This window comes from Carassius carassius, chromosome 24 (genome assembly GCF_963082965.1).
Source record: "Carassius carassius chromosome 24, fCarCar2.1, whole genome shotgun sequence".
NCBI lineage: Eukaryota > Metazoa > Chordata > Actinopteri > Cypriniformes > Cyprinidae > Carassius > Carassius carassius.
In genome coordinates, this window is record NC_081778.1 from 18,613,686 (window position 1) to 18,635,570 (window position 21,885).

General features: G+C 36.7%; 2 protein-coding genes and 2 non-coding genes across 4 annotated transcripts; 3 read left to right on the plus strand and 1 right to left on the minus strand.

Annotated features, from left to right (window-relative positions):
- Positions 1 to 6,857: 6,857 nt before the first annotated feature.
- Positions 6,858 to 9,867, minus strand: LOC132103083 (pyruvate dehydrogenase [acetyl-transferring]-phosphatase 1, mitochondrial-like). Its single transcript, XM_059507897.1, has 2 exons — positions 9,720 to 9,867; positions 6,858 to 8,591 (listed from the first exon to the last, which is right to left on the minus strand). The coding sequence occupies exon 2, from the start codon at positions 8,569 to 8,571 to the stop codon at positions 7,015 to 7,017; it is 1,557 nt and encodes a 518-aa protein (XP_059363880.1). The 5' UTR covers positions 8,572 to 8,591; positions 9,720 to 9,867; the 3' UTR covers positions 6,858 to 7,014.
- A 2,103-nt stretch (positions 9,868 to 11,970) lies between these two features.
- On the plus strand, positions 11,971 to 12,043 carry trnat-ugu (transfer RNA threonine (anticodon UGU)). Its single transcript has one exon. It is a non-coding gene; the product is annotated as a tRNA-Thr (tRNA).
- A 3,028-nt stretch (positions 12,044 to 15,071) lies between these two features.
- trnat-ugu (transfer RNA threonine (anticodon UGU)) lies at positions 15,072 to 15,144 on the plus strand. The gene has a single exon. It is a non-coding gene; the product is annotated as a tRNA-Thr (tRNA).
- A 2,331-nt stretch (positions 15,145 to 17,475) lies between these two features.
- On the plus strand, positions 17,476 to 20,267 carry trim35-29 (tripartite motif containing 35-29). The gene is made up of 6 exons (XM_059507899.1): positions 17,476 to 18,080; positions 18,198 to 18,293; positions 18,384 to 18,614; positions 18,821 to 18,843; positions 18,925 to 19,043; positions 19,276 to 20,267. Exons 1-6 carry the CDS (start codon positions 17,688 to 17,690, stop codon positions 19,830 to 19,832), a joined length of 1,419 nt encoding a protein of 472 aa, XP_059363882.1. The 5' UTR covers positions 17,476 to 17,687; the 3' UTR covers positions 19,833 to 20,267.
- Positions 20,268 to 21,885: the final 1,618 nt, after the last annotated feature.

Genomic DNA, 21,885 nt, shown 5'->3' on the forward strand with positions numbered 1-21,885 from the left:
AATGCTATAAATATATGACCTAAATTTAGACTTTTTTTTCTTTCAGTTTAAAAAAATATAGCTGTTGGCTCCCTAGTGTTTAAAGGGAACACAAAGGGTGTTTTCTTGGAACTGTAAACCTCTTTGTGGAATATTTTTAGTACAAAGTACACAGTACTTTGAGACATGAGTATACAATATGTTGTCATATTTCATATGGATGAAACCTATGAAAAAAAATGAAATCTTATATTTATTCCCTATTGTCAAAGAATCAAATAAAATGTGTAGAAAAAAGATATTTTTTGTTTTTAAATGTCTTGTGCAGGTCAAAGGTCAGGTTCTATGAAATGCCCTTCAATTCTGCAGTGTGAATCCTTCACTGAAGAAGGCATAAAAATCACAGAATGACAGCATTCTTGGCTATTTGACTTGGAGAAAACTGAAATTGTTCATTCTGTAAATAAACTTCTACTTTGACCCAGATATTGTTTTTTATTATTACAATTTTTGGAACAAATCCACATTTACACATGCTAGTATTTAAACTATATTAATAGTAACAATAATATATAAAACCATAAATAGACTAGCTAACAAGATAACACAGGAAATAGCTTTTAAGCATTAAGGATATTTATTCAAGAGTAAATAATAGTAATGAGTAAAGACTTGTTTATTGGATTCTTATATAATTCTTATATAATTGTCTTTCTTGTGTTTCTATAAAGTTTCATCATAGATCTTGAAAGAGACAATGTTACTATTAAAAAGACACAGACAAACTAGAGATGCCTTAAACTCATGCTGATAAATGATCAGTCTGTATCTCTTCATGTTTATATTACTTCCACATTCATCAGTCTCTAAGCAACGTTCAATAACAAACACACAAAAACAAGAGGAGAGTGCCCTCACTGACTAAAAAAAGTTTGTGTGTGGGGGTTCTGTTAAATATATCATGGGGTAATATTAAAAAAAAACATGGTTATGCCTTTTGTTTGATATTAGACAGATCTTGTCTGATGGGGGTTCTGTGTCCATTTTTGGACTCAGACACACACACCGTGCTACTATTCTTCTTGCATCCTGATGTTATGGGTGACAATTAGTTGAGAGTGTAGAATTGTGTGTTTACATTATTATAACTTGGGGAAATAAGAAAACTCAGTGAGATCAAATTTAAAAATACACTGTTTTTTAAGATTTAAGGACTCAATACAATGTGTATTTTTCAATCTTCAGCAAGCCAAAACATCTAAAATTTTGAGCTTCATCCATAAACACTCTTCCTATTGACCCTTTCCGTAAAACAATGCTGTATTCATTTTCTGAAAAGAATGTTAAATGCAGTACATAAATACATATATACATAAATGCAACTACTACATTAAACACTTTAAATAAATAAATAACTGCAATCATACTGAGCACTTCAACAGGTGTCTTCCGTGTGAGGGTGACAGTGGGAAAAAGAGTTTTGGATGGACAATCAAATATCATGTGACTTAAAAACAGCACATCATTGTCAACCTTAAGGCCTGCCCTTTTAATTCCCATAGTGCAACATGTCGTATTTATTTCAGAATAACAAGGAAATTAGTAGAAATTAATTCTTTACATATGGCAACTCTGTACCATAAATAAAGGGTTAACAAATAATGGTGAGTGACAGTGAAATTCAATTAATTCAATTTACAATAACAATACAATGCAATTTAGGACTAATAACTTTGCTTCTTCCTTTATATGTTACACCACTTGGTTTGCTTTTGTCAATAGACACAGAAGATCTTCATTCCTTCACTTGCTTTTTCACAAGCTATAGAAAAAGATGATCAGATGGATTGACAGATGAGCATCGGCCCTTTTGCTCATGACTAAAAAAATGGATGGATGGATGGATGAGTGAGTGAGTGAGTGAGTGAGTGAGTGAGTGAGTGAGTGAGTGAGTGAGTGAGTGAGTGAGTGAGTGAGTGAGTGAGTGAGTGAGTGAGTGAGTGATAGATAGATAGATAGATAGATAGATAGATAGATAGATAGATAGATAGATAGATAGATAGATAGATAGATAGATAGATAGATAGATAGATAGATAGATAGATAGATAGATAGATAGATAGATAGATAGATACAGCTGATCGCTGTACTTATACCACATGCGTGCATCTTTTAGACAGTTTAGACCTCTGCCAAAACATGAACCAAACAAACTGTTATGAGTTGCAGAGCCAAACTAAGAATAATAAAATCATAACAGTGTCGTCCATCTGTAGCCCTGCACTAACACACCAGTAATACAGCCCCCCCCCCCCATCTGCACATGTTCATCCAGAGGCTTACTGAGCGCTCAATGTGCAGCGAGAGCACATGCACACACTTCTTTCATCTGCTTAGAGCCATCTATGAGCACTCTACAATTAATGGAGGTATTAAATTAATTATAGGCCCCAGAATATTTTAATGAAATATTTGCCTCTGCGAGAGAATAGGTGAGTCTGGTAAGTCTAAAACATGAAAGCAAGTGCACTGCTTTTTTAAACAAATTTCTGAAAGTGAATAGTGTGAATGACAATAGTACTGCCAAAACTCATCTCCTGTGGGGTCCGAAATATTATTTAAACCTGGAAATAAGCACAGAGTTTACGGATTTTGAAAAATCTAAAACAAAGTGCAAATATTATGGAAATTTTAATATTTAAGATTCATTACATAAAAGGTTTTTATTGCATTAATACTAACAAGAGATGTCAAAGAGATGTTTTTGTCTGCTCCCAGACAGCTAAAAACAGATGCAGAATAAAGAAGAAATATTTCATATTTAATATGTCCCTAATAAAAAAAAAGAGTATTGTGACACTGAGAATGAGAATATTTTAATCATAAGACTTTATTTATTTATTTTGCATGAGAAACAGGAGAAAAGGCAAGCAGATTGTTGCCAATGTGTAGCTAAATTTATATGAGCTACATTTTCATTTATTTAATAAACAGTTTCTGTTTTAACTCTTATAATGATGAAGCAACAAAACAAAACACAGCAAGCTACCTCCTCAGACTTACCACATCTACCAAAGGTCATTTTTGACTCACCTAATCCTCGAACTTGATTCATAATATAAAAAAATATGTCCATGAGCCAACATCTGTATCAGTTTAACCACATATTTTAAATTAATTAGAGAATTCTAGAGGGAATCACAAGTATATGGGTTTGACAGAATAAGTCAGTTTCTCTGTCGGTTGAGTGGAGGAGTTTGTGTGGAAAATGAATCATCATGCTTACTGTCAATCTCCAGTCAATCTGGCCTGTCCTGGAAATTATTACATATTAAAGGATGCTGAATCTGCGGTTACAGCTCTATTTACTGCGAAAACACAACACAATTAAAGAGCACACGAAAAAAAAAGAGTCTACTGTATCAGACATTTGACCAACCTTACATTCTAGACGAGGACGTGCGTGCACCCAGAGCTGGATTGGATGGCATATTGGAGCTTGTTCAAAGTCCTTTATTCAGTCTATGGGTTAGTTTGTTTTGCTGCAGTTAAGACCAATATTTATACAGTAAAATAAGCAAGACTCTTTATTTAACGTCAATCGGTCAACTGTCCACGTAAATCAGTCTGCTCCATATGTCAATCATCATCTGAGTCGCCACACATCTACAGACAATTAACACACACCTTAAGCCACGTCCATTACAGATAGAAAGTTTATTTATGGATTTTGTTTGAAGCTATAATGTTTTTCATTAGTAAATTTAGTGGTTTTGATACTTCATAGACGTTACCAGCCAATTGCGTTTGTTGCCGATTGGCGCCTCCATGCGGAGAACTGGATAATATGCAGATAGCTCGATTAAAACCTCGTTTTTTTTTTAACTTTTGTACGGAATTAATTCCCTCGATATCTAATGTTACGAGAATAAAGGCTGTGTCTGCAAACCTTTTGCATATCTTTATTAGTTTTCCATATGCAAACACACCTGAAGACCTCTAGGTGGATGAAGAGGAGGAGCAGGGACTCCCTGCAAGATATTGTAAAACAGTGAGTATTTCATATTAAGTCTTATCTAAAAGAACGTATATATAATGCCATATGAGAACAAATAAATGCTATTCTTTTTAAGTTACCATTCATCACAGAATTATGAAATTTGTCGTGCTTTTCACAAAAATATTAAGCGACACAACTGTTTTCAACATTGTTAATAACAAATGTTTATTTTGCAGCAAATTACAATAATTTCTGAAGGATCATGTGACACTGAAGACTGGAGTTATGGCTGCTAAACGTTTAGTCTCCTTGGTGAGCATAAACGACTTCTTTAAATAACTTTATATATAATTTTATATATATATATAAAACATTCATCCAGACCACAAACTTTTCAAATGTATTCTCAGGAGAATGAACGATCAGGCAGTGGGCATATGGCAGGAACATTACACTTGTAAGTCAGTCCCATAGGGTACATAACTTCAAAAACACAACCTTTACCAAGAAATGTCCTGGACCAGCTGAACTCTTGACATTTAAAGTTTCAGAAATGCCATGTCATGCCATGACAGAGCCTTATGAAAGACTGACCTCCTGATACTGACTGACCTGTTTGCCAAATCAGAATCTGATCTGACACCATGATGGTTTGACCCGTCCCTGAGCCAGCTGCTGTTTTGGCAGAATTCCAAATACACATGAAGTTCAGTGATTCTTACTAAGTAAATGTGCATTCCTAATGAAATGTAGCTTCTGGCAGCAAAAGTCACCTTGATCTGTTTAGGTCCGCTAGACTGGATTGCTCAGTTTAGAAACTGAAAACTTTACTCTTAATGCATTCATTTAAGCAAAGTACAAGAATTGGACAATATTTACTTGGTTACATTTTTATTAAAACAACATTAACATTTTTATTGTTAAATACATTTGTGACATTGTTAAATATACTCATTTCAAATTTAACATCCTGCAGCATACATTTACTTCAAGTATTAAAGGTGGGGTATGTATTTTTTCAAAAATGCTTTAGAAAACGGAGTAGGGCCAAGTATCAAAACAAACTTGTAGCCAATCAGCAGTAATGGGCGTGTCTACCCATGATGCAAAGGAGAAAGCGCTCAGTGCACAGAACAGACATTAGCTGAGCAGAGCGACAACGAAAGATAGAGATGGCGGATGAAAAAAAAAAAATGAAAAAAAAAAAATACCAAGAGACAACCATCTGAAGTACAACAGAAGGCAAGAAGTAGGACCCACGTAAATATCCATCACTAGAGAGAACTCGAGTGGGAAGGCCTGCCATTGGACGCTGAAGTTGCTTTGTTCAAGCCTATAATAACTTTATTAAAGTATTACTTTTAACACTGTTTGCTGATTGATTATCATTCAAAACATTTCATGTGGTAATCAGCTGTGTTGTTGTGCAAGAGCTGAGAACATACTGAAAACAAGCAACAAAGTAAAATCATAGAGTTATGGTTTTAACCTTGTCCAATAACCCTCAGGCCAAAAAAAAAAAGACATTGAACTCAAGTAATCTCCACCCTGTGGACGGTAATCACTTGAAAAAATACTTGGAAACCAAATGAATTACTTTGGAAACAGAATTTACAAAGCAAATGCTTCAGCTCCACAATTCTCCTCTGTAGTGTAATCATACAGGTGTGTTTGCATCTTATAAGAAGTGTTAGCATATCTGGTTTGTTGTGTCATTAACCTCGATTTCCTTAAATACTTCTCCCTCACCTTTTAGAGAAATGCAGCACAAATCCACACATTAGGTAATTAAACAGGGATTTCAACAATGGCCAGCAGCATTATAAATATAGGATCACTGTCAGAAGGGACTGAAGAAAGAATGATATGAAAGTAACAATCAAATAAGTTTTTTTTTTTTTTTAAACCTTCAAATGCCCAACTTTTGACTTCATGTACAGGCAAAACATAAAGCAGACCAATTTATCAGGACTTTTACAGTAATAAGATGATCATTTGGTTGAGCAAACCAAAGGCATGCTGTACAAAAAGAACAACTTATCAGTCAAATAAAGATAATACAAATGGTATTAAAATAAAATATTTTGCAACAACACACTTCACTGCTGCTTTCATGGTGCTGGCTAATGGCATTAGAACCTAATTTGGTTCATTAGAATCTAAATAAATAATTAAAGGCAGAATTAAAAAGTGAAAAGTCTGTTATCATTTACTTACCCTTATGTCATTCTAAACCTGTAGGACAACAAAAAGTCATTACGAGCAACTGTTTTTGTCCATATAATGAAAGCCAGTGAGGTCCAAAATAAGACTGGACCCCAGTGACTTTCAGTCACTGAGTCATATCTAAAAATATCTTGCTTTTGAACTCAGTAAGGCATACAGGTTTGGAATTACATGAGGGTGAGTAAATGACTGAATTTCAATTTTTAAAATTGTTCCTTTAAGGTAACTTCTCATTCAACATATCTCAGTTACAGAGCAACTTAAAAGTACATATCTGAAGCGATTTTGCTTCCTATTCTCATTCTTCCTCACTCACCATTTTAAATGACCTCTTTCAGTTTCCTTTTTCATTCATTCTAAAAATTAAAAGCATACAACATAAAAGCAAATTTTGGCTCAATACAAGCACTATATAAAGTCTCTCCTCAGTGTAAAATCTGCTGATCCTACATTAGTAAATTTCCCATCTTTATTTATGGTTGTGTGTTGCATTTTGAGGGTTTAATTGTGATAGTAGGTCAGCGGTGAGCTCAGCATAATTTTTTTCCCGTTTGGCTTCATTCCGCATATTACACTGGGAATCAACACTGCTCACCTACTGAATATTAATATTCCTTTCAAAAGGCAGCTGCCATGAATATGTCTAAATAAAATTTAACATAAAAATACACTTATAGTAACACATTCCACTGGTGTAGGTAACATTTTGCTGTGCTAATATTACTTATAATGCAGTGATGAGCTTGTCTGTAAGATTAGAATTGATGATGTATGTAACAGAGCTTGTGGAAGGAGTCGTCTGTCCACTTCTACTGTCCACCAATGACGTGTGGGTTAAACTGCACTATAATGATTGTGATATCATCCCTATACATGCGGGCTAATTCCTCTGACAAGCTTAACGTCTTCGACAACCTCTCATGGTCCACCATTCCAAACTCATTATTCCCCACTGCGTGCCGAATCAGATGCGTAGCCGCATTCTGATCCTCGGTGGAGGAGATGCGAGCCTTCCTCGCCTGCAACAATCCCTGCATCTGACCCAAGGTCACCTTATAGCCGCCAACACTGACTGGCTGCTGCTGGGGCACTCCAGTGAGATGTTCACCCACAATCCTCACCACCTCCTCCCTGTGTAGTGTTTCCCACAGTCCATCCGAGGCCAGCACCAGGAAACGATCCTGTGGACGAAGACGGTGTCGCGTCACCTCTGGCTCTGCTGTAAGGTAGGGTGGTGTGTGGTAGTTGGGTGGGATGAACTTGGCGTGCTCATTCTCATGGATCTGGTCTGGTCCAGACTCAAGGACACACCGCTGCAGCTCGATGCTCCACTTAAATTTAACGTCTCCAAAGGCACGAAACGGCATGAGTAACCCCAACAGGCGATCCTGCTTCACCACAGTCTTGGACTCAGAGAGGGGGTGCTCTGAACGCAGACGCTTCAACTCAGATTCATTCTGTGCATTGTGGTCATTGGTGAGTGTGAGGGCAGAAAAAGAGCCATCATGTTCTTGTACACCCAGGACTGCACGGCCATCTCCTGTGTTGGCAACATGCAGCTCATTACCATCAATGTGTGCAACGCATGCAGTAGCACCTGAGAATGCAACACGAAGCACCCAGTAGTGCAAGAATGCATTTGGGTCACCAACCTGCGCTTCAAGGGATATGTCACTGTCCAACCTTTTAAAGGCACTTACAAGAGCCTCAGCAACACCCAGCTGCTCCCCAGGAACGCTAAGGTCCAGAAGTTCCTGCCAGTATGTGCGCAAGCTGGAGAAGTAGAGGCGTGAAGCTTCCTTGCTGAAGTAGTCGTTGGGATGCTTGTGCCACTGCAAAATCGGGTGAATAGGTCGTCCGCTCTCCACCGCGTTCTCCAGATCCATCAACTTCTCGTGTGGCAATAATGTAACGGCAATGTAATAGAAGAGCCGCTCGCTGAGTGCCTGAGCACAAGCGCAGCCTGCGTGGCCATCAAATACGCCATAAAGCATGCCACGGGTCTGCAAGCACGTTGCTGCACTTCGGCGATCTTCAATGGGTACATTTGCTGGTAACTGGTTGCTGTCAAAGCCCATGACCGAACTGAGGTTCTTGCCATCAAACTCAGGAACTTTGAAGCTGTACTCATTAGCTTTTAGAATGCTGTTAACCTGAGGTGGGGTCAAGTAGTAGGTGTGCCATGCAGGTGAGGTCCTGTACCCACGCACCTGGTGCCGCCATCTTTGTTCAAAGCTGTGTGGCTGAGTTGCATTGATGCATGGATGAGGAGACTGGCTGCAGTTTTGGAATGTCATGGCTGGCACCAGGATCCGACCAAACCTCCTACCATGGATGACCCTGAACACCTGGGAGGTAGCAGCCATGATTATTTGACCTTACCCTCCTGCAGGAAAACCATAGCTCAATTAGAAAAATTAAACAAAACCTATATTTCACACAGAACTATCAAAGTAAATCAGTAGTCAGGGTTACAATTAAAATACGTTTGACACCATGATTGCTTATCAAATTATTGAGTCTTTATGTAAAAGTAACATAAAATGTATAAACTACAGTCATTTGAAGTCATCAGAAGATTACTCTCATTGACTAAGTCAAGACTAAGACCAAGGCATGGAAAAGCTTTCCATTTCAGTATAGGATAGTGTCCCAAGGCTATTTATGGTGCTGCCACATTTTTGGCATTGGACGCACTGACTGTGCCACTGGCCCTTTAACATTTACCCATTACATAAATCAAACCTTTTGCAACCCAATGTACATTGCAATTATTCCCTGTCCTTCAAGTCTGTCCCTTCTTTTTTTTTTTTTTTTTTTTTTAAGTAATGTCTGTCAGTGATTTTCTTTGCCCAACCCAAATTGTCTTTTGGTGCCTCTAGTGCTGTTATCTGTCCTCATCTTATTGACGTCTAAACACAACACAAAAGTTACTCTTATTTTCTTGTGATAAAGTAAATAATTTACATTATTAATAAAAAAGAAGTTATATATGTATGTTTAACGTATGTTTTATCCAATGGAAACTTGTCGAGTATCGAACCGTTGCTAGGGGGGTTGTCCTCAATGAGGGGGTCACAAAAAATTAACACCCTTTTGCAAATAGAGGGTTAAAAAGTGAGTACTCTAAAAACAGCTCGCGGTTGCACGCTCTCTGTCATTCCGTGCAGTTCAACTCAAGGAGCCAACACAAAAGCAGGCGCGTTTCTTTGACCATGCCATACAACCGATGTATCAAAAGTTAGAACAATTTTAAGTAACAACTTCACAATAAAACGACATTTGCAAAAAAGGGAAAAGTCTCAATTATCGAATAAATGTCTCTATATTTAAAGCGAAAAAAAGTTTAGATAGCACACGCGTTTGCACTGGATGACTGCGTGACTGTAACACAGTGGACAAATATCAAATGCTAATGCATCTTAAATATGATGTATGGAATTTATTCCACAATATCGTCGCACGAACTGCAAGCGCAACTCAATACAGCCTAACAAAAGATATATATTCTTACCTGGGGATATTAGAGGCTGACCGAGTTTGTGGTCGGTGTTTGGTCAGGCTACATTGGTTCATATGCAGTCCTGCGAGCCTGGTTCACCTCCACTCCCACTGGACAAGATGATTGGTCTACTCACAGAGCTGCTACGTCATCAGAGGTGTGGCTACGCTTAACCTTTCCCTTTCCGGGTATAATTATATGGAATGCCAAAGAAACAACAAATAAAAAAATACGTAAATAAATATATCAATAAATTTACAAAATTATTATTTTCACATTTATTTATTTATTTATTAACTTTGGCTGGCGCTAAAGCGCTCTGAGCACCAAAACAACCTATATTACTATATTGTTATTTATAATTTATTGTCTGTTCTCTTTATTATTAATGTTTTAATTACCTTTACAATTGGAAATGTAAAACAAAATTAAAATAAACAAATGTATAAATAAATAAATGGGAAAATAATTATAAAAATACATTTATACATAAATAAGTAGAAATACTTATTTTATTTCTTTAACATTTCTTTGTATTTTTATTAATGTATTTATAAACATACAAAATATACATTTTAAAAAATTTATTCATGTGAAGTGTCCAATCCCAAATATATATATTTACAAATGATACACTTCTTTTACAATCACTGAAACACAGTACAGGTAAACCTAATCTCCATGGATATTCTAGAACTCCACACCCCTACAAATCCCACCGGGAATTGACAGACAAAATCGAAAAGGTTTCAGATTGGACAAGGCAGAACTGGGGACAACATCTCAAAAAAAGGAAAATCTTCACTTTTCCTGTTATTCTGTCATTCAGTCATAATGTCTGTAAAGAATGTCTTGAAAAGTTTTATGAGACCATGAATACTCAGGAGTGTCCCATCTGCAAGAGAAGATCCTCAAAATGTGAACCTCTTCCTATAGGAAGTTAAAAACCTTATGAGAGTCATTTACAGAGAGGAAGCTTCAAATATCTTCATCAGGGTCTGAGGAGGTCTGCAGTCTCCACAATGAGAAACTCAAACTCTTCTGCTTGGATCATAAACAGCTTGTTTGTATTGTGTGCAGAGATTAAGAAAAACACTCCAATCACAGATTCTGCCTCAATAATGAAGCAGTTTCTTCATAAAAAGGTAAGAAACATTACTCCCATTTATTGCCCCCTTCATCCTTAATTGCTATATTATTTGAAAAATAGAAACGGGAGTTTCACTGATTTTAACATTTAAACTTTCTAGGAGGAACTCAATTCAGCACTAGAGACCATACAAGAGAAACTTTAACACACAAAAGAAGTTTAAAAAGAGTGCTATAAAACAGCTCAGCACATCAAGGTGAGTATTTAGAATTTCAACACGACTGATCATGGACAGAAATGTGTAAATGCTGAGGTGATTTAGTTCAGTTATTATTTATTTTTATGTTTAAACTCAGGCTGAGCTCACAGAACGGCAGATTAAAGAGTAGTTTATGAAGCTTCATCAGTTTCTGCCAGATGAAGAAGAAGCTTCAATCACTGTACTGAGGAAGGAGGAAGAGCAGAAGAGTCAGACGATGAAGGAGAAGCTTGAGGAGATGAACAGACAGATCTCAGCTCTATCAGACACAATAAAAGACATAGAGGAGAAGATGAACAGTAGCATGTCATTAAATGTGAGAACTGTTTTCTTCTTGTATTCAAAACAATTTACCTACCAGCACAGTCAAACTTTCCCCAGTTTAAGGAATCTCCTTTAACACTATTTAAAAAAAAAAAATACAAATATAAAGTTAAGTGAGCCGTCGTGTCACTCGTGTCGTTGATTGTGAAATGAGGCTGCCTGCCAACTCCTTTAGGTGTGTCTTTGTTAGACACTCTTCATATTGGATTATCGGAGTAACCACAGAATCAATCCAAAGGAAGGGAACAGCTTTCTTTTACACTTGTTTCTTGTGTATGTGCTATGAAGATGGTAAATATTTCTCACAAGGCCCAGAGAAACCAAAAAGCACCTTTCCAGTTAAAGAAAAGCTTCAGAGGGTGAGAATGGAGCTGAACTGGGACAGAGGAAAACTCTCATTCTGTGTACATTTCTCATGTAAATATAATATGCATGTGCAGTGATTCTGTATAACAACAAGTAAAGGCTCCACCAATTACTAGAGCCACTTCCCCAAGAGCTTCACAGCCTAAGATCTGACTTTTTCCTCAATCCATTGAAGCATGTCAAGACATCTAAGACTGCCTGCCTGAGTGACAGATGTGAGGTGAGGCTCCATAGCTCAGTGGTTAGAGCACTGGTCTTGTAAACCAGGGGTCGCGAGTTCAATCCTCGCTGGGTCCTAAATGATACAATTTTTAAAAGGTGACCTGTTCTGAAAATGACTCTGAAGTTAAGATGAAGATGCAACATACTGTGCTCATATGGATAAACATAAACCTTCAAGAAAAAGGAAAGTTTGGAATTGTTGATATGAGGCTCATGTTGAGAAAAACCTTGATAAGACCAACATCAGTAAAATAAAATCAGAGACTTTACCAGCAACACTGTGAGCTGCTCCAACCAGGGGCTTTCGATAGAAAAAAAAATTTAAAGAAATTATTCCTTTAACTAGAGGACGTGAGACTTATTTCTATGTTCTAATTTCTATCATTTACCTGTACTGTACAATGCAGGTTTATTTTCCTAACTTGGTGTTAAATGAGAGTCATTTAAAGAGAGGAAACGTCAAATATCTTCATCAGAAATGTGTAAATGCTGAGGTGATTTAGTTCAGTTATTATTTATTTTTATGTTTAAACTCAGGCTGAGCTCACAGAACGGCAGATTAAAGAGTAGTTTATGAAGCTTCATCAGTTTCTGCAAGATGAAGAAGAAGCTTCAATCACTGTACTGAGGAAGGAGGAAGAGAAGAAGTGTCAGACAATGAAGGAGAAGCTTGAGGAGATGAACAGACAGATCTCAGCTCTATCAGACACAATAAAAGACATAGAGGAGAAGATGAAGACTAGTACCATGTCATTAAATGTGAGAACTGTTTTCTTGTATTCAAAACAACTTACCTACCAGCCAGTGTTGGGGAGTAACTAGTTACATGTAACGGCGTTACGTAATTTAATTACAAAATTATTGTAACTGTAATTAGTTACAGTTACTAAGAAAAAATTAGTAATTAAATTACAGTTACTTATGAAATTTTTTACGATTACAAAGGGGATTACATTTGAATATTTACACACATCCACATACAGATTTAACTGATTTCTTTCCCAAATTGCACTGACTATTCTGAAACATACCGCGCTAATAATTTCCGGGATGCGGAAATACAGTCTGGTTCATAGAATCCAGTCATAAAAATGGAATGCCTAACGCGGACGGAATATCCCACATTTTGGATGACTAAGTCAAAAGTAGGTCAGTACACTTGAATCAAAACATGACATCGACTAGTGTCTGTTAATATAAAGCCCCAAAAATGCAATATATGACTCCTGCACGTTCTGCGTGTCTGTGGAAATCAGGCGCGGACTGGACACCGGGAGAACCAGGACAATTCCCGGTGGCCTGACAGCCGATTTTGCCCCACTATTTAATATCATTATTGTATAATTGCCTGCCGAATGTACTAAAGCGATCATTTGCGAATCCGCCATTTGATAATTAAATCTCTAATAAATCATGAATTGTTAGTCATGACGCGCGCGCTCTCCGCGCCTCCGCCAAACGGTTTGGATCAGACTCAGAGTAATCAATGAGAGAGAGAGAGAGAGAGAGAGCGAGAGAGAGAGAGAGAGAGAGAGAGAGAGAGAGAGAGAGAGAGAGAGAGAGAGAGAGAGAGAGAGAGAGAGAGAGAGAGAGAGAGAGGGGATTGCTGGAGCAGAGAAGCTGAACTACTGTTCAGGGTTTCAGGTCAGTTTCATCTGTAAAGATGCCTTTTTGTCTTTGTTTTTTTATTTATTTAATCAAGCAGCAGCACGTTGCTCATCAGTCATCACTCAAAATACTATATAAAGTACATCATTATTATCTGTTGTAATGTTACAGTAGTAATTTAGCTAAAAAAAAAACAGATTTTTTTATAGGTTTAGGGGGAGCTACGACAGACAACAACACAACCCTTACGAAATTTAACATTTTAATTTTTAACTATAAATCCAGAGAAAATGGTTACTATTGTTTAAATGTGATAACCAAAAATGTAAAATTATTTTACAAATGTATTTATTTATCCATTTGCAAAAAAAAACAAAAAATAAAACAAGGTTATTTTACTTTTAAATAGGCTAATAAAAGCATGGTAATTTTTTGTAAGGGAAAAACATGACTCCTGTACAGTATTAGGATTTTTTCTATAAATATATTGTAGCATTGTAGAGTATTGTATTGTAAAGTATAGTTTTGTTCAATCTTGAGTATTAAAGTCATGAGAGAGATGGACAACGGCAAAATAAAGAGACTGAAGAGAAAAATGGAAGTGAAGGTGCAGTTCAGGAGATAACTTTTAATTATTTTGCATGTCCCCAAATTAAAGATTTAAACCTTTTTTATGTCAGGTCCACACAAAAAATAGTTTTGTCCATGAATTTGTTTGTATGAGTTTGAATTTTCCATTCTGAATTTTTTTCCCAGTCCGCCCCTCCTGTAAATTAATGGCAAAGACATGGTTTCATTTACTACACATAGGCCTACTGAAGCTCGCAGTGTTTTCAACCTCTGCCGCCTCAATATAGGAGTACACGAGCACATAAACACAATTTCTAGAACTGCTTTGTGTCACTTAATGTGCATTTTACTTATTTTGAGAAAACTATCATCATATACAGAGACAGCAGTTTAAAAAAAACACCAATGTTTCAGGAGTTTATTACACAGAATACGTCACATGCTTATTAGATAACTGTATTTAAGTTGATGTATATGCTTTCATTTATTATTCTTTAATTTTCACAAATTTAGAAAAGTAATCAAAAAGTACTCAAAAGTAATTAGTTACATTACTTTAATAAAGTAATTGAAAAAGTTACACTACTATTACATTTTAAACAGGGTAACTTGTAATCTGTAACCTATTACATTTCCAAAGTAACCTTCCCAACACTGCTACCAGCACAGTCAAACTTTCCCCAGTTTAAGGAATCTCCTTTAATACTATTTTTATGCAAATATTAATTGTTTGAAGAAATACTTAAATTGTTTTGTTTATTTTCCAGGACTTAAAGTCATCATGGAAAGGTAAGTGAGCCATCGTGTCACTTGTGTCGTTGATTGTGAACTCAGGCTGCCTGCCAACTCCTTTAGGTGTGTCTTTGTTATGCTAACTCAGGATGAGCTCTTTATCTCTCCTACATGAGTGACAGATACCAGGTGAGGCTCCATAGCTCAGTGGTTAGAGCACTGGTCTTGTAAACCAGGGGTCGTGAGTTCGATCCTCGCTGGGGCCTAAATGGTCAAAATTTTAAAAGGTGACCTGTTCTGAAAATGACCCTGAAGTTAAGATGAAGATGCAACATACTGTGCTCATATGGATGAACATAAACCTTCAAGAAGGAGGAAAGCTGGGAATTGCAGATATCAGACTGGGAAACACAGTCATCCTTGAGGAGACTAACTAGCAGGTAGACCAGTGGTCTCCAACCCTGCTACCGTCCTACAGATTCAAACACATCTGATCCAGCTAAAGAAGGTGTTCAGGGCTACTTGATAATTACTGATAGGTGTGTTGGAACTGAAGTCTGCAGGACAGTAGCAGGGTTGGATACCAAGGTTGGACCCTTTATATGTAATCATCAACCCTTTATCTAGAGGCTGTGAGACTTATTTCTATGTTCTATTTTCTATCATTTACCCGTACTGTACAATGCAGGCTTGTTTTCTCAATGTACCACTGTAATACCTCGAGATACCGGTAGATGGCAGCAAAATAAAACGTATGTATGAGCTATCGGGGCAAAAGTGTACATATGTATACAAATGACTAATTATAAATAATATTACGTCAGACATACAGCTTAAGAATGGAGATTGTTCTTTTGAAACAGTTTATCGAAAGTCTACAAGTGTAAAGGGGGTCATTTCACTTTATTTTGAGGCAACGAATTTCAAATTCACAATGGAAGCAGTCATACTATGCATCCACAAGCAGATAAAGCTTACAAAGATAAAATGTATGAAAGGACATCAGAGAAGGAACATGATGTGAGATGCTGAACTGTTTAGTACAGCTCAACCTGTGTGGTCCTATAAAGTGGATTTCTAACCAAACACTATCTTTTCTTATTTTATTTTTGGCTTGTGGATCTATCATTGTCTCTATTATAAAACAAACATGTAATTGATGCTCCCATTTCAGTTATATCAAGACTTTTACATTTCACGTTATAGGGCATATTTCCTATTACAATCAAATTTGTGTTTGGACATTAAAGATACATCTCATATATCACATATTTGACAGTACAGAAAGATCATCTAAAAGTTTGTTCTGGAGAAAGGAGTCACTTACAAATGAAGTCAATTGGGCCTCTAGAATTTGACCAATCTGTCCTTTAGTCTGATCTTGTTAGACTAAAAAGGTTTATTTAGTGCGATTTGATTTTCTCACATGTAAGAATACACATATATCTGCAGGGGATTATGAGTAATTATTTGGTGGCTACAGTTTTTGTTGTAGCTCATATTTACAAAACATAAAAAAGAGAGATACACAGAATGAGAAGGGGGAAATCATATCTTATCATATTATTTAAATGTATTATCTAAATTATGAGCATACTGGTTTGAAATGCAAACAGTTTTATCGTTTACTGCACGTTATTATTCTCCTCGTTATTTACCTATAGCGGCTAAAGAACAGGAAGTGTCACCTGTAGACTTACTTCCGCGTTGAAGAAAAAGGTGCATACTAGCATAGACATATAAATACCTAGACGCCTCATTGGCCGCTCGACCACACGTCAACGTCGCCGCCATATTGGAGCGGGCAACTCTCATAACTCTCACATCAGGATAGACGTTGTACTACATATACTTTTTAATATAACATATCACTTTTACTATATTTCTACTGTGCACTGTAACAGTGCATATTTTCATTTTCACTGGATCCATAAAGCCTCATCAGTTAAATGTGTTATTATTTGTTGAGTTCATCTGTAGGCTAAAGTGCTGTCAAAATGTGTGTCACTTTTTGATTTTTATTTACTTGTTTTATTCAATTAAAGATGTATTATTTAGATTTTATCCCAGTATTTCAAAGGGAATGAGCTGTGTTCTGACCTGAGACACAAGAAAGAGGGAGAAAAAAGAAAGAAAAATGTTGGGGATTGAACAAAGAGAAAGCAATAAAACAACTACATTTCATTTAATGTACATTCAAATTACATTACATGCATATGTCACAGTTATACTAAATTAACATTAGAATTGTAAACCGAAAAAATCGACGAAATCAACAAGTGAGACAAATGTGAGCTTTCACTTTTCCTTACGAAAATTAATAATTTTCCAAACCTAACTAAATAACTGGAGGCAAAGTTTTTTTTTAACTGCACGTAGATCACAAACCTCTGAAATCGGTTGATAAATGTGAACGTTATGGTGTTTTTATTCATAAAAAACCGCAGCTACTCCGTTTACTTTCATTTGTTTTTAAGGCAGTCTTGCCCTCACTAACATGGCGGACGCGTTGACGTATCGCGGCAACGGCTCAAAGCGGCCAATGAGGCGTCTAGTTAGTATTTATATGTCTATGCATACTAGCGCATGGTCTGTTCCACACTTAAAAACGGCCAAGATGCGATCCATTTTATTTTTCTCAGCGGTGCCACAGACTGAACATTTCTTAGACAAATAAAAAAGGATTTTTGAGGCGCGAATTTCTAAGGACAGACAGCAAGGGCACAGATTCTGATGTTTTTGGGGGTTTTTAAACCGAAGAGAAAGTGAAACAAAGATCAAGATCATTGGGTTTATTCAAAAGCTGAGAATGGCTTCTGTAAAGATAGTATCTGTAGAAGATCTTAATTGTCCAGTGTGCTTTGACATCTTTAAGGCTCCTGTTCTTCTGTCATGTAGTCACAGTATCTGTAAAGAGTGTCTTCAACAGTTCTGGAAAGACAGGGATATTCAGGACTGTCCCATCTGCAGGAGAAGATCCTCAAGAGACGAGCCTCCATGTAATCTGGTGTTAAAGAACTTATGTGAGTCATTCACAGCAGAAAGTGCTTCAGGGTCTGAGGAGGTCTGCAGTCTCCACAATGAGAAACTCAAACTCTTCTGCTTGGATCATAAACAGCTTGTGTGTATTGTGTGCAGAGATTCTGAAAAACACAACAATCACAAATTCAGCCCAATCAATGAGGCTGTTCCAGCTTACAAAGTAGGACATATTTCTCGTTTCCTAGAAATAATAAAAACATAATTGGTTACAATTAGTTATACAATTGGTTCTCCCAGAAACTGCACTTTCACAGATTTTCACTTTGTTAAATTCAAGGAGCAGCTTAATACAGCGCTAAAGTCCTTACAAGTGAAGCTTGAACACGCAGAGAAAAAAAAAGGCGAGTGTGATACAACAGTCCGGCACATCAAGGTGAGGATGCAGAATCAAATCATCAATATTTTCAACACCGAACATATCATGTATTTGTAATTTGTTATATGGGAATGCATATTATTTCAGACTCAGGCTGAGCTCACAGAACGGCAGATTAGAGTGGAGTTTAAAAGGCTTCATCAGTTTCTGCAAGATGAAGAAGAAGCTTCAATCACTGCACTGAGGAAGGAGGAAGAGCAGAAGAGTCAGACGATGAAGGAGAAGCTTGAGGAGATGAACAGACAGATCTCAGCTCTATCAGACACAATAAAAGACATAGAGGAGAAGATGAATCGTAGTGACGTCTCATTTCTACAAGTGAGAACTGATTTCTATTTCTTCTTGTGCACAAAACTTCAAAACTTACTTTAAACCTGTATTACTTTACACCTTACTATTTTGACATGATTCATGAATATTTATATATAAATTATATATAATTTATATATTTATTTATATATATTAAAATTGTATATTAATAAATCAATGAGATACTAAATTGTTTTGTACTGTATATTTTTTAGAGCTTTAATGCCACAATGGAAAGGTAAGTGAGCCGTCGTGTCACTTGTGTCGTTGATTGTGAACTCAAACTCACTTCAGTTCTGACTAGTGAATGTTATTCCAGAGCCCAAAGTTCACAGCAAGATCCACAGATGCTTTCTGGAGCTTTGATTAATGTGGCAGATCATCTGAGAAACCTGGCCTTCAGAGTCTGGAAGAAGATGCAGCAACTTGTTCAAAACTGTGAGTCTAAGATATTGCAGATTAAACATGAAGGAAAAACATTCACCGCCTAACTTGACCCTGATATTTAAAGTCAAAGATGAATAAAGCAAGGGGTCTTTCCATAACACAGTGCAAAGTACAAGAAACTATGTTAGAAATAAGACAAGTGTTTATTAATGGTAGTGTATTCACTCATACTATTTAAATTAGAATCAGAATAAAAGCACCTGTTGTTTGTATCTCTCATCAGCTCCTGTGACTCTGGACCCAAACACTGCTAATACTTATCTGATCCTGTCTGATGATCTGACCAGTCTGACAAGCAGTGAAATGTGGCAACAAGTTCCGGATAATCCAGAGAGATTCAATGAATATTCCTGTGTTCTGGGTTCAGAGGGCTTTGACTCAGGAACACACTTCTGGGATGTGGAGGTTGGAGAAAATTCAGAGTGGGTTATTGGAGTAACCACAGAATCAAACCAAAGGAAAGGAGACGTTTTCTTCAAAACCAATGTCTGGTGCATGTGGTATGAAGATGGTAAATATTTCTCACAATCCCCACAGAAACCAAACAGACCAATTCCAGTTAAAGAAAAGCTTCAGGGGGTGAGAGTGGAGCTGGACTGGGACAGAGGAAAACTCTCATTCTGTGATCTTGTAAATAACACACTTCTACGCACAATAACAACCTCCTTCAAAGAGAGAGTCTTTCCATTGTTTTATTCTTTTGATGGATCTGTCCCTCTGAAGATATTACCAGCTACAGTAGTTGTAACAACAGAAAAACAGTTTTGTATGACACACTAGTAACATTACATCTGCCTTGATATTAAAGATCAATATAATCGTTTTTGAGCCCAATATCATTCGGCCTTTAACTGAATGAACTCATACTCCAAGGAATTCTTTAGCTATATGTAATCTTTCACTCAGTTATAATACTGATTATTGTATGTTAATAACATCTCCAGAGCTTTCCTTTTAACAAGTCTTTCTTCAGCTCTGACCTCATCATCAGGACACTAATGCAAGCCAGTGTCATTCGGTCAGTACTTGTCTTTTGAATGTCTAGGGATTGTGCTAAAAGGTGTTCCACGCATTCTGTTTATCATTATTTACAGGCCTCCAAAATACTCTCCAGCCTTTGTTGAAGAGGTCACAGAAATGTTATCAATGATTGCCTCAGAGTTTGACTGTTTTGCTATTGCAGGGGATTTTAATACTAACATAGATAATGCAAAAAATAAAACTACAAAATAAATGATAACGGTTCTAAATACCTTTGACCTGATTCAGCATGTGCATGGACCAACATACAAAGGTGGACACACTCTAGATTGAATCATCTAAACATTTCATCCATTGTTATTAAGGACGTAGCACTATCTGATCACTTCTATATTTTCTTTGATATATTGATCTCTGCTACCACTGAATCTAGAGCTGTCTCTGTCAGAAGGAGATGCATAAATGAAAACACAAGTGTACTATTTATGGAGGCTATATCTTTAACACCAAGCATTTCTGCAGACTCTTTTGATATTCTCCTTGATTCCTTTAACTCAAAAGTTAAGAATGTTATTGATGATATTGCTCCAGTCAGTAAGAAAACAAACAGACAGAAATCAGTTTGGAGAAGATCAACAGCAGTTCAGACTATGAAAAGAAAATTCAGAAAATGTGGTGGAAGACGAAACTTCACTATAGCATCTATAAAGACAGCCTTCATGCTTTTAATGTGAAACTAGCCACAGCTAGACAGAATTTCTTCTCAGACCTTATAAACAGTAACTTAAACAACACTCGTACTCTTTTTTTGCCACTGTTGAGAGACTGACAAACCCCCCAAGTCAGATTCCCAGTGAAATGCTATCAGACAGCAAATGCAATGAATTTGCTTCCTTCTTTTATGAGAAGATCATCAATATCAGGAAGGCGATTAGCACATCCTCAAGCAATGTAGAGGTCAGACAGATTTGGTCACAATATCAAAAAGATACTATGTCTACTTTTGAAGCAATTGATAGCAAAGTTTTGGAAGAAATAATGCATCACCTAAAATCTTGACACACTTCCCACATCTTTTTTTCAAAAGTGTGCTTAATTGTTTAAAAGCAGATCTCTTAGAAGTGGTGAATGCCTCACTTCTTTCTGGGACTTTTCCAAACTCACTGAAAACTGAAATATCAAATATTCCTTTTATAGGCAAAATTATAGAAAAGCTAGTTTTTAATCAGCTGAACAACTACTTAAACTCACCTGGACAATCTGGTTTTCACCGCATCACAGCACAGAGACAGCTTTCATTAAGAATGATACTCGCTTAAATTCTGATTCTGGTAAAATATCAGTGCTGGTATTACTAGATCTCAGTGATGCGTTTGACACTGTCGATTATAACATACTTCTACAGAGACTGGAAAACTGGGTCTGGCTTTCTGGGATAGTAGTCAAATGGTTCAGGTCATACTTGGAAGAGGTTATTATCTGAGTATAGGAGAACAGAAGTTTAAGTGGATGTCCATGACATGCGGAGTTCCCCAAAGGGTCAATTCTTGCACCGCTCTTGTTTAGCCTGTATATGCTACCACTAAGTCAAATAATGAGAAAGAGCCTAATTGCCTATCACAGCTATGCTGATGATACCCAGATTTACCTAGCCTTATCCCCAAATGACTACAGCCCCATTGACTTCCTCTGCCAATGCATTGATGAAATTAATAGTTGGATGTGCCAGAACTTTCTTCAGATAAACAAGGAATAAACTGAAGTTATTGCATTTGGAAACAAAGATGACATTTAAAAACAACTAAAAAACAACTAAAAATCAAGTCAGGAATCTTGGTGTGATTCTGGAGAC

What these genes read in the sequence shown, in the direction of transcription:
- trim35-29 (XM_059507899.1), top strand. Translation starts at nt 17,688, where the DNA reads ATGGCTTCTGTAAAGATAGTATCTGTAGAAGATCTTAATTGTCCAGTG. An exon ending in AGGCTGTTCCAGCTTACAAA is followed by an intron (nt 18,081 to 18,197) that starts GTAGGACATATT and finishes GTTAAATTCAAG; the next exon opens with GAGCAGCTTAATACAGCGCT. An exon ending in GTGACGTCTCATTTCTACAA is followed by an intron (nt 18,615 to 18,820) that starts GTGAGAACTGAT and finishes TATATTTTTTAG; the next exon opens with AGCTTTAATGCCACAATGGA.
- LOC132103083 (XM_059507897.1), bottom strand. Translation starts at nt 8,571, where the DNA reads ATGGCTGCTACCTCCCAGGTGTTCAGGGTCATCCATGGTAGGAGGTTT.